The 13,156-nt window shown below is 46.5% G+C and overlaps 1 protein-coding gene across 1 annotated transcript in view; it reads left to right on the top strand.

The window, feature by feature from the left end:
• The first annotated feature begins 1,001 nt into the window (after positions 1-1,001).
• The window catches only part of LOC132380421 (forkhead box protein O3-like), a 227,515-nt gene continuing 215,360 nt past the window's right edge, over positions 1,002-13,156 (top strand). Inside the window, exon 1 of the mRNA XM_059949207.1 lies at positions 1,002-1,437. Within this exon, the coding sequence (XP_059805190.1) occupies positions 1,015-1,437 (423 nt within the window). The 5' untranslated portion in view covers positions 1,002-1,014. The remainder of the gene's footprint in view (positions 1,438-13,156) is intronic.

Consider the following 13,156-nt stretch of genomic DNA (forward strand, 5'->3'; position numbering starts at 1 on the left):
TACAACAGCACACTGAACAGTACAAAAATCAAACAATAACAGAACGCAGAATGAAGTGTTACAGTCCGGAGAAAGTGCAGGCCGGCAGTCTTCCGGAACCCCCATGGCATCTAGGAAATTTTGGAAAATTTCACCACCCGCTCAGGCTTAACGCCAGGGCCCGGAGCGCCTGCGTTGCTCCTTCCCTTTCAGTTACACAGACTTACAGCGAATTTCACAGATGTTGCTTCTATACATAGCGGGCTGAAGCAGAAATAGATTTTCAAGTTTATCTGCCATGCCTTTGTGTTCTATTAATTTCCCAGACCCACTTGGTACAGGACCGACGCTCACCTTGTCACCTCTTCTGTATCATTCTGAAAAGGTTAAGTGTTTCTCTTCCCACAGATGCTGTTGCCTTTTATGTTGTTTTCAGATGCTGTCTGACCTTGCTCAGTGCTTCCAGGAACTTCTGTTGCTTTTTATTTTCGAACAATATGGAAATTCATGGTTCCCTGCCCCAGCGCCCGGGGTCGAAGCAGCTCCGCGCCTTTCTGTCAGCACAGCTGAGGCGGCTGACGTCAGCGAAGGGGATTTCCCCGCTAATGTATTTAGGGGCGGGCACCGCTGCGGCCAATGACGGAGGGAGGTGGGCGGCGCCCGTGGCGGCGGCTGCCAGCCGGGCCACGCCTCGATGGAATGCTGTGACAGTGGGCGACCAATGAGGCGGTGGCTAGCCGCGATGTAACCTTTTCTCAGCGCGCAGCGGGTACACATGGAAGCGACGCGCCGGTGGACAACAAGGCGCAGTTGCGGCGGAGCGGAGGCGCAAGAAGCGGTGGCTGGGGTAGAGGCAGTGCTGCGTGTGCTATGGCAGCCCTCTACTGAGTTGTAGCCCACACCCACCCCCAGCTTTAACCCCTCCCACCTCTCGGGGGGGTTTCCCCTCCTTTTAATATTTTAATCCTCCACCGTGACATCTGTTGTAATTTGATTTGTTGTCAGATTTTCTCCCTCCCGCTGCTGGCTACCGTCATGGAAGAAGCCGCAGCGCCTCAGGTTGACATCGACCCGGATTTCGAGCCGCAGAGCCGGCCCAGATCGTGCACCTGGCCGCTCCCTCGACCAGACTTCCCAGGAGCCGAGGGCAAAGCAGAGGAAAACGCCCCGAGTAACGAGGCAGCAACGGCGACGGCGGCAGTTACCAACATCAAGGCAGATGCGAGGGCTGTGCCGGCGATCCAGTCCGTGCTGGGCGTCAGTGAGATCAGTCACCACCGAAAGAAATCGTCCCGGAGAAATGCGTGGGGCAATCTGTCATACGCCGACCTGATCACCAAAGCCATCGAGAGCTCTCCTGACAAGAGGCTGACGCTGTCACAGATTTACGAGTGGATGGTTCTCCATATCCCCTATTTCAAAGATAAAGGCGACAGCAACAGCTCGGCAGGCTGGAAGGTATGCTCTGTTCACAGGTGCAAGGCACATCGCCTGTTGCATTCGTACAAACGCACACCCTCTCACACGCAGAGGTCGCCGACTGGTTAGTGCTAGTGACCCTCCCTCTGGAGGAAGCTTTGTATTCCTCTCGCCACTGTGAATTTAAGTAAGAATTGTTCTTCGGGGCAAGGTGGTGTGTCTTGGAACAGTAGGCGAGGCGATTGAAAAGTTTGTCTGTCAGTCCGCTTCCGTCCCCCTCTCCGGTGCTGGGGGAACAGGTCAGCGCGCTTTGCACTTGTTGAACGCTTGTGTGCAGACGTCAGGAGTGTTGCTGTTCTGTCCGCACCGTGTTTCAAAGTGCAAGTCGGAGAAGTTGGTACTGTTTAGGCGAATTCAGCAGGGAACCTGGTGAATGTGACCGATAGCGGCTGTCCTGAGGCGGGGAGTGCAGTAAGCCGGTCGGAGTTTCAGTTGCAGACCCGAAATCCAAAAAAAAAGCGCCTTGCTCCGTGGTTGTTTGAACCTTTCTAATATACCCTCAGTGTAACTGTTTTCTTGGTGCCAAGGCAAATCAAATCGCCTCCCGTTCTAATTCCCGGAAGATAAACAGGAGTTATAGTCATCAGCTGAAAGATTGTAGCGAGTGGTTTGCGTGTTTGCGTTGTATCCGCTGTAGTAGTACTCCCGTTGGGGGAATGAGCTCGGTCGTTCCATCGTGTCTTCAGATTGCATGCTGTGGCGTGCTTTTAAATCTCTACCATTCAAAGTTCACGGTAAATTCATTATCAAGGTACGCATATGCCAACACATACCACCCTGAAATCCATTTTCTAGCGGGCATTCACAGTAAATGCAATAGAATTATTGGCAAAACTACACGCGACCGAGAAGCAACCAATCTGCACAGGAAGACACGTTGTGCAAGATACAAATAATTTAAAAATTACGTAAATAAATTGTCCTGAGAACGTGAGTTGTGGAGTTCTTGAAAGTGAGTCTATAGGTTGTGGAATCGGTTCAATGTTGGGGGTTCAGAAGCCTGACAGTTAGAGCAGTAACTGTTCCTGAACCCTGTGGTGTGGGACCCAGGGCTCCTGTACTCCCTTCCCGATGGCAGCAGCGAAAGCGGAGCATGGACTGGATGGTGGGGGGGTGCACATTTTAAAAAACAAATAAATAACACAGAACACAAATTGCAGAGTCCTTGAAAGTGAGTATCTAGGTTGTGGAGTCGGTTCAGAGTCGTGGTGGGTGAAGTTATCCGCGCCTGTCCAGGAGCCTGATGGCTGTAGGGTAATAACTGTTCCTGAACCTGGTGGCGTGGGTCCCAGGGCTCCCGTACCCCCAGTTCACTGACAGCAGCGAGAAGAGAGCATATCCTGTTGGAGGGGGTCCCAGGGCTCCCGTACCCCCAGTTCACTGACAGCAGCGAGAAGAGAGCATATTCTGTTGGAGGGGGTCCTTCAAAATAACACTGAACCTCTTTCCCGATGGCAGCAGCGAGAAGTGCTTTTTAAAAAATGCTTCTGAGAAGTTAAGGTGGAGGTGTTGGTTGGAATCAAGCGCCCAGAGGCGACGAGTGGACAGTGAATCTCCTGAGAGCGTTAACTGGTGACGAGTCAAGTATAACCAAACCAAGTCAATTTCAGCCGTGACTGCCTACTATGTTGTATAACTTATCTGAAGTTGGCATTGCTTTAGTCGCCCCACTATAGGAGGGATGTTGAGGCTTTAGAGAGGGTGCAGAAGGGGTTTACCAGGATGCCGCCTGGTTTAGGAGTGTGCTATCAGGAGAGGCTGGGCAAACCTGGATTGTTTTCTCTGGTGAGGGGAGATCTGACAGAGCTTTACAAGATTATGAGAGGCATAGGTAGAGCGGACAGAGAGTATTTGTCTCCCAGGATAGAAATGTTTAATGCCCGAGGGTGTGCATTGAATGTGAGAGGGGGTAGGTTCAAAAGGGATGTGAGGGTTAAAGTTTTTTACTCAGGCTGGTGGACGCCTGGTCTGGTGGCAGAGGCAAACACATTAGAGGCTTTTAAGAGACGTTTGGATAGGCACATGGATGTGAGGAAGATGGAGGGATATGGACATGGTGTAGGTAGGAGGGATGAGTGTTTGGGCATTTTTAATTTGCTTTTTAGCTGGTTAGGCACAAATTGCGGGCCGAATGGCCTGTTCCTATACTGCACTGCTCTCGTGTGTGCCAAACACTGAGACACTATTACTTAGGCTGCCCTTTGCAAATAAACCATTAATAGCGATGTGCCAAAGTTTTCTGAAACCTTGCTGTTCCGCGTTTTCTTTAGCCAGTCCTGCCTCCCCACTGGGGATGCCCATTTCACTGAACGTGTCGAGAGAGCCTTCTGTCTGGGAAGTTCTGCCCTAATCGGTGTCACAACCAGGGATCGTTTTTAAGGAAAGGATTCTCTTCCGTCATTTAGTACGTGGACTGTATTTTCTCGGTGTCTCCGTGTGGGTTTGCGTTGCCCTTGGACTCTTCATCTTTTCTGTCTAATTGTTTGTCTGGTTTTTCACTTTGTCTCATGGTGATCATGGTGATTGTTAAACTCTCACTTTTATTCAGTTTGGAATACTTTAATTAGCACGGGGTTTTCAATCTCTGGAATTCCCACGTGTATTTGGGGGGGGGGGCATGCCAGCCCTGGGTCGTTGTGGTTCTTTGTCGGGTAGAACGCGGGGTGCTCCTGTGTATCGCCCGTGATTTCTGTCCATCAAAGTTCCGTACAGTTTGTCTGAGCTCTCCTGAGTTCTTCTAGTGTTAATGCAATGAATCTTCAGTCTTGTTTGAATTGCCAGAGCCTCTGTCATTCCTACACTTGAGTTTGCTAGCGACCCTCCCAATCCATTGTCCTGCGAGGTTAGATATCACAAGAGAGTTCCATTGTGAGAGTGAAGGGTTCACTTGTGTGTCATTGTGTGTAACGGGTCTTCTCACCCTCTAAACAATCTTCTGGATAATCTTGCAAATCCGGCTTAGTAATGATTTGAGGGCAAGGGTGAAATATCAGTGAGGCAGCAATGGACGACAGCATTGGAGAGGGTTCAAAGGAGGTTCACGAAAATGATCCCAGATTGAAAGGCTTGTCATATGAGGAGCGTTTGATGACTGGGCCTCTACTCACTGGAATTCAGAAGAATGAGGGGCGACCTCATTGAAACCTATCGAATGTTGAAAAGCCTTGATAGTGTGGATGTGGAGAGGATATTTCCTGTGGTGGGGGGAGTCTAAGACCAGAGGACACGGCCTTAGAACAGAGGGACATCCTTTTAGAATGGAGATGAGAAGGAATTTCTTCAGTCAGAGAGTGGTGAATCTGTGGAATTTGTTCCCACAGGTGGCTGTAGAGGCCTGGTCATTGGGTGTATTTAAGGCAGAGGTTGATAGTCAGGGCATAAAGGGATACATGGAGAAGGCAGGAGATTGGGGCTGAGAGGAAAAATGGATCAGCCATGATGAAATGGTGGAGCAGACTCGATGGGCAAGTGGCCTAATTCTGTTCCTATATGGTATGGTCTTATAGACAACAGGGTGGGGGGGGGGGGGACATGACCTCTTTGAAAGAAGCAGATCCTCCTTGCTTCTTTTACTTTCAGTAGTTTAAGTGATGGACAACAGTATCTAACTTGGTAAAAGTATTATAAAGAGTCTTGCTATCATTAAGGGGCTCTTCCTCACTCGGAGGTGCTGGCAGAAGCTACATTAGAACGAGTTGGTCTACAGAATTGGTCATCTTTTGAGTTGACTTGAAGCCCGTTTTCTCTGCACCTGTGCTGATGGTTTCTTCTCAGTAACCCATTCTCTGGTGTCTAATTCTGTGATCTGCTGCTCTGTGACTCTTGCTGATTTGCCTTGGAAGTTCCCATCTGAGCAGGTTGACTAGGGGTATCTGCATAGTTCAGTAGAGTCATACAGCATAGAAACAGGCCCTTTGGCCCTACTGTTCCATGCAAACCAAGGACTATATATAAGCTGGTCTTGTTTTCCTGCATTTGCCGATATACCTCTAAACCAGGGCTTCTCAGCCTTTTTTATGCCATGTATCCTTACCATTAACCAGGGGATCTGTGGACCCCAGGTTGGGAACTCCTCCTCTAAACCTTTCCCATCCATGTACCTGTCCAAGTGTCTTTATAGTACGATATATATCTGAATTGGGTGTAATATCAATAGGGTTCAATAGGTACATTTAATGTCAGAGAAATGTATACAATATACATCCTGAAGTTTTTTTTTTGCAAACATCCATGAAAACAGAGTGGTACCTCAAAGAATAAATGACAGTTAAATGTTAGAATCCCAAAGCCCCTCCCAACACCCCCTCCCACACACAAACAACAGCAAAGCGACACCCCCCTCCAGCAAAAAAAGCATCTGCACCCCCCACCGAGCACTCAAGCATCCAGCAAAGCATCAATAAAGACACAGACTTGCATTACCCCAAAGACTACTCGTTCACCCGGTATTCGACATACCACAGGCTCTCTCTCTCCCTAATAAAGGAAAAGAGGTGCCCCCGTTTCACTAGCGTATGTCTTGAAACTTGTTAACTTTGCGGCAGCAGCAATACATGACAAAAATAGAAAAAAAACTGTGAATTACAGAAAATATGTATACCATATGTATATTAAAAACTTAAATAAGTAGTGCAAAAACAGAAATAAATAAGTAGTGAGGTAGTGTTTATGGGTTCAATGTCCATCCAGAAATCAGATGGCAGAGGAGAAGAAGCTGTTCCTGAATCATTGAGTGTGTGTCTTCAGGCTCCTGTACCTCTTTCCTGATGGCAACAATGAGAAGAGGGCATGTCCTGGGTGATAGTGTCCTTAATGATGGCTGCCGCCTTTTTGAAGTACTGCTCATTGAAGGTGTCCTGGATGCTGTGGAGGCGAGTGCCCATGATGGAGCTGACTAAGTTTACAACTCTCCGTAGCTTACTTCGATCCTGTGCAGTTGCCCGCCACCCACCCCCTCACCACGGGTGATTTAACCCATCAGAATACTCTCCACGCTACGTTTGTAGAAATTTGGAAGACTCTTTGCCGACACACCAAATCTCCTCAAACTCCTAATGAAATATAGCCACTGTTGTGCCTTCTTTGTAATTGCATCGATGTGTTGGGCAGAGGATAGATCCTCAGGTATATCCTCCTGATATACCAGCCTCAACCACATCCTCTATCAACTCAGCCCATATACTGACCACCCTCTGAGTGAAAAAACTGGCTTTCAGGTTCCTGTTAAATCTCTCCCCTCTCACCCTATAGTGCTTGGGAAAACGTCTGCGTGCGTTCACCACTCCTAACCTTCTCTTGACTTTCTACGTCTCTACAAGATAACTCCTCGGTCTTCCACTCGGCAATGAGTGAAGTCCCAGTCTGTTCAGTCTCTCTCAATAAATCAGTCCCTCGAGTCCTGGCAACCTCAAGTGTGTAGATGAGGGCAGGTGCGTGCATCCCACAGTGAACGATCTATGAGCAGCCCCCTAGAAGAGAGTTTCATTGAAAACATTGAAGATGGGTTTCTGTGGAACAGAAGCGATTCAGTAAGTGGGAGTTCAGAATAATTTGCTAAAGCATTTTGTAACCAGGCAACGACAAGTCGATCCATTTTATCATTACTTGTGCGGTGTCTTCAGCTGGGGGAAAGTCTCAACTTTCCTGAGTAGAGGCTGTGTCAGTGAGAATTGGTATCTATTTTAATGCCGTTCATGCAGCCAAGAGAGCTAATTGAACCCAGAGGCCCGTGGGAGTTAAATTTCCATCCACACAGGTAATGCTGGAGCTTTGGGGGCTAATTATGTTAAATTCTGCTCCCTTTATATCATCTGAATCAGTGAATAATTCAAGTTAGTACCCTGCTGGTGCCATTAGGAATGCGATTTTGTTTTGTCTTTCATCAGGTACAAAGCTCAAAGTAAATTTTGTTATCAAAGTACAACCCTGAGATGCATTTTCTTGTGGACATTCACAATAAATATAATGAAGCACAATAAAATCACTGAAAAATTACACTCAATCAAGTTGTGCAGTCACAAAAAGAACTATAAAAATAGATAAATAAGTATTATATAATATTGAGACAGGAGCTGTAGAGGCCTTGAGAGTGAGACTATCGGTTGTGGAATCAGTTCAGAGTTGGGGTGGGTGAAGTTATCCATGCCGGTTCAGGAGCATGATGATTGAGGGGTAATAACTGTTCCTGAACCTGCTGGAGTGTAACTTAAGGCTCCTGTACCTTAATTCCAATTCCTGTTCCCATTCTGACGTGCCAGTCCATCTTGTGCCAAGATGAGGCCACCCACAGAGTGGAGGAGCAACACCTTATATTCCATCTGGGTAGCCTCCAACCTGATGGCATGAGCATCGATAAACAAATTTTATCAAGATTCCAGTAAACAAATTACCCCCCTTCCTCTATTCCCCACTCTGACCTTTTACTTCTTCTCACCTGCTTATTACTTCCCCCGGGTCCCCTCCTCCTTCCCTTTCTCCTGTGCTCCTCTTTCTTCTCCAGCCCTTGAACTTTCCCACCCACCTGGCTTCACCTATCACCTTCAAGCTAGCCTCCCCCACCTTTTTACTTTGACATCGTCCCCCTCCCCCCTTCTCAGTTTTGAAGAAGGATCTCGGCCCAATACATCAACTATTTATAAATTCCCATAGATGCTGCTTGACCTGCTGATTTCCTCCAGCATTTTGTGTGTGCGTGTGTTGCTTTAGATTTCCAGCATCTGCGGGCTTTCTTGTGCTTGTCCTGTACCTCCTTCCTGATGGCAGCAGCGAGAAGAGAGTATGGCCTGGATAGTGGGTTTCTTGGATGATGGATGCTACTTTCCTGTGACAACGCTCCTTGTAAATGTGCTCAGTGGTGGGGAGGGCTTTGCCCGTGACGGACTGGGCTGTGTCCACTACTTTTTGTAGGCTTTTCCTGTCCAGGGCTGTGGTGCTTCTGTGATGCAACCAGTCAGTTTTGGTTATCTCATTGCTTGTGGTTTTCATTAATGTTTTGGCCCTGGTTGACTGGATTTGAGTAACAAAGGAAGATGGAAAAAAAATCAATATACTTAGAAAGTCAAATATTAAACTTGGCCATGACCGTCGACAATGGATTGCATATTAAAAGCATCTTTGGTTGTGAAATTTCCACTTTGTGAATCTGAACATACAACTGAACTGGTAATCCCTGGCAGATAGTCAATACCAGTAGCGTGGTTTGGCTGGAAGATAGAAGTGCCTTGGATTTGCAAGGGTTAGATACATGGAAACTCCAACTGGAGCTGCTTGGCACAAATACCTTAAACTTCATTTATTTATTATTATCATTTGGTTTTACTTTTTGTATTTGCGCAATTTGCCATCCTTTTCTCATTAATTATTTGACCGTCTTTGTTAGTGTGTAATTTTTTATTGATTTTACTCTGTTTAGAGCCTAAGATAATTTGGCCCATCGAGTCTGCTCCATTTCATCATGGCTGATCCATTTCCCTCTCAGCCCCAGTCTCCTGCCTTCTCCCCATATCCCTTCATTCCCTGACCAATCAAGGATCTATCGACCTCTGCCTTAAATACACCCAATGACTTGGCCTCTACAGCCGCCTGTGACAATGAATTCCACAGATTTACCACTCTCTGGCTAAAGAAATTCCTCATCATCTCCGTTCTAAATGGACGTCCTTCTATTGTGTCCTTCGGTCTTAGACTCCCCCACCATCCTCTCAACATCCACTCTATCAAGGCCTTTCACCATTCGATAGGTTTCACTGAGGTAATTCCTCATTCTTCTGAATTCCAGTGAGTACAGGCCCAGAGCCATCAAACGCTCCTCATATGACAAGCCTTTCAATTCCCAGAATCATTTTCATGATTCTCCTTTGAACTCTCTCCAATGTCAGCACTTCTTTTCTAAGAAGGGGCCCAAAACTGCTCACAATACTCCAAGTGAGGCCTCACGTGTGCTTTATAAAGCCTCAACATTACATCCTTGCTTTTATATTCTAGTCCGAATACAAATTTCAGAATATAGTTTTTTCATATATTCTGTGAATCTCAGGGTAGTAATTGGTGACATATCAGTACCTTGATACTAACTTTGCTTGAACTCTGAACTGTGGTTCACACATCCTAACACCATGATTTAGCGTTTGCCAAGTTTTCTTTTCATTTTCATGAATAGAATGTTTAAGTTTTGGACACTGGCAAAAAAAAAGTCACATAAATGTGAAATAGGTCGTCCCTGTGGACGACCCGATTGCTCGCCGGTGTCGCTGACTGAAGCGTCGCGGGAGGTCGGAACATTGAGGCAGCTGTCGAAATAAACATGGCTGCAGACTGTAATAGCGAAACAGTGAGCTGCGGACCCCTCTCGCCGTGGGAGGGGTGATACCTCTGTCTCCATTAGAGAGAGAGAGGGAGGGACTGTGGGATGTCGAAGCGTTGGGATGGTCAGTGGATTTTGGGGGGCTCTAAGTCATGGGGGGCTTTACTATTGCTTGCATGATGAGTGGCGGGGGTGCTGATGCTTTTTGCTGAGGCAGGTGGGGGAAGGGTTAATGTTGCTGCTTGTGCGTGGGAGGGGGCTGATGATCGTCATTCCTTCTTTGGGGCATTTCTTCTGTTTTACAGACATCTGTGAAGAGTAAGAACTTCAGGTTGTGGACTGTACACATTCTCTGATATTAAATGGAACCTTTGAATCGGTTTTAAATGTGCAAAGCTTTACTGAGCTATGTCTGTTCAGCAATGTGCAAAGACGTAGAATAGTGATCTATGCATGACTGCTGGCCTGTGTAACATGACAGACCCTAATAAGACTGGAACATTATTTCAGCTATGTCTTGGCTGGCATTTGGTCATGCGAGCTGAATTACAGGCCCTCTGACTGGAAGCAGAGGGAGGAACAGGAGTCAGGATTAGGATATGTAAAGGGTATATTGCGGTGTTTAGCGCTGTGTTTTATTTGTAACTGTGAATCACTGATCAGGTTGTTACTGCGACACAAATCCTGTTACTGAAAGACTTGTAAGTACTGTTACCAAAGGAAATCCTTCACAATATTTTGAAATGATTTGAATGTTATGTATAACTTAGATAAGGTCATAAGACATAGAAGCAGAATTAGGCCATTCAGCCCATCGAGTCTGTTCTGTCAATCCATCATGGCTGATTTATTATCCCTCTCAACCCCATTAAATATGCACAATGACTTGGCCTCCACAGCCACTTGTAGCAATGGATTCCACAGATCCACCACCCTCTGGCTAAAGAAGTTCCTCATTCTCTCTGTTCTAAAGGGACATCCTTGCATTCCGGACCTGGAATCACCCAAAATTGGAAACGTTCTTTCCATGTCCACTCTACCTAGGCCTTTCAATAATCAATGGGTTTCAATGAGATCCCCCCTCTCCCTTAATTCTTCTAAATTCCCTTGAGTAGAGGTCTAGAACCATCAAGTGCTCCTCTTCATTCTTGGATCATTTTCCTGGACCTTCTCTAAACCCTCACCAATACCAAAACATCTTTTCTTAAATATGGGTCACAAAGCTCCTTGCCATAGTCCAAATGTGGCCCGACCAATGCCTTACAAAGCCTCAGAATTTATTTCTCTCTATGCCTTGTACTTCACTTGGCAAAACTAGTATGCAATTAAGCTGTATATTATTGGTTCAGAGTTGGTTTAACTTAGCCAAGTAACAATTGGAATGCTACAATCACCTTTGGTAGGCTGATAAAGAGTTATGTTTTAGCCAGGATTTCTAAGTCAGTTCAGAGACCATTGTGGTGGGGCCAGGGTCCTAGTGCAGGCGACACTCAGTGTTCGGACAATCGAAACACCGGGCCACGTGGACTGAAAAAGCAGGGTGTCGGGGCTGGCAATGAGGCTCGGGCCAGTTCTGCTCGGTGCTCCGTGATGTTTTACTCTGCTCTCCTCAGCCCTGAGGCTGTCGACTGCTCTGGGCTTCGTGTCTGTGAGGTTTGTCCCACTGTGTGTTGAACTGAGGCTGTGGGCCTACCCCGGCTTCTCCAGGCTTTGGGGCTATGGTTTCACTTTCATTCTGGACACTGATGCTTCCTTTTACTGTTTGCATGATTTGTGTTTTTTTTCCCCTCTCTCTCTCTGCACATTGAGTGTCGATCTTTTTTATCAATTGGGTTCTTTGTCGTTTCTTGCTTCGTGGCTGCCTGTGAGCAGGGGAATCTCAAGGTTGTATAAATTATACGTACGTCGATAACATTGAACTTTGAAAACTCAAATGGTCAAGATTGGGGAGCCACGGTGACTCCTCTGCGTCAGGTAATGCTTGGCACTGCAGTCGAGCCTCGTGCAAGAGGAACAGAAATCTGGAAGAGGAGTGGGAACCTTAATCAATACCTAAGTGAGAGTCTACATCTTCAAGAACCACAACCATTTTTCAATTTAGCTCCTTTCCATCAGCACTTGTTTAAAAAAAAGTTAGGCTATGCATTTTTAAACACAGAGGTCATTCTGCACTCAATTCCAAGGTGATCTGTGCACCTGACATCAATCTCTGGTGAGGCAGAGAGTGCTTAGCGTTTGGAGAGAGTTCATTTCAGTCGGAATTGATATTTATTCCAATCCTATACATTTCAAACGGGAGCAATTGATGATGCTTCAAAGGCAGTCAGGAAGGGGGACTTACCTGCTGCCAAGTGCAGAAAGGGTTTTAAAACTTCCAGGATATTATGGATAGGTATGTTGATTAGTGTCTAAAGGCCGATGGTGTAAAGCAATTGGTATGGCATTCTGAGGCGCGCAATATTACTTCAGTGCCTTTCTGAAATGGCTTTTTAACAATTTCATGAATAATTTAATGTAAACAAATTAAATCTTGAGAACTATTGTAATTTTAATGGGCTCCAATGATTCCCTTTAATATTGTTTGAGCTGGCCGGACTGTGTCTTTGTATCAGCCCTGTTCTAGCGCAGTAAACACACATAGCAAAGTGATAAAGCAGGATTCTACAAGGTGGCGTGGTAGCGTAGTGGTTAGCACAAAGGCTTCACAGCACAGGCAATTCCCTCTGCTGCCTCTTGGTTCGTTCTCCCCTGTGGCTGTGTAGGTTTCCTCCGGATGATCTGGTTTTCTCCCACTATCCAAAGTCTACTACTGGCTAGTCAGTTAATCAGTTATTGTAAGTTGTCCCATGATTAGGCTCAGATTAAATCTGGGGATTGCCGGTCATTGCGGTTCGAAGGGCCAGGTTTCCTCCAGGTGCTGCGGTTTCCTCCCACAGTCCAGAGTTTTCCGGTTCTTAGGTTAATTGGAGACGTATCTCCAACCCTCCACCCATATCAGCCTCTCCTATTTTAACAGCAACCCGTCAGCCAATGTTTCTTGAGTTTCGTCAGCCCTAAGAGCATCCCCACGACACCCTCTGCAGCCTCTCCAATGTTAACACATCCTTCCTGTTCTGACGTGACTAGAACTGTGTAGTTGACCGTAATTGAGCAGTGTCTGTGTGCAGCTCCAGAGCATTCACACAGCCCAGTCTTTCTGCATTTCCTTCGTTATGGAGGGGTAGTTTCCACAGATGTGTATGGAATGCTCAATTAGCAATGCAAAGCCCAGTGAAGATCTGTTTGTAGTGAGGAGAATACGCAGGGTTTGGGGGTTAGCCTGCATTCCTGCAAGAGAAAGTAGTTCACAAATTTCTACAATTGTACCATGGAGGGCATTCTAACTGGCTGCGTCAC

Source organism: Hypanus sabinus, chromosome 24 (assembly GCF_030144855.1).
Source record: "Hypanus sabinus isolate sHypSab1 chromosome 24, sHypSab1.hap1, whole genome shotgun sequence".
NCBI classification, from domain to species: domain Eukaryota; kingdom Metazoa; phylum Chordata; class Chondrichthyes; order Myliobatiformes; family Dasyatidae; genus Hypanus; species Hypanus sabinus.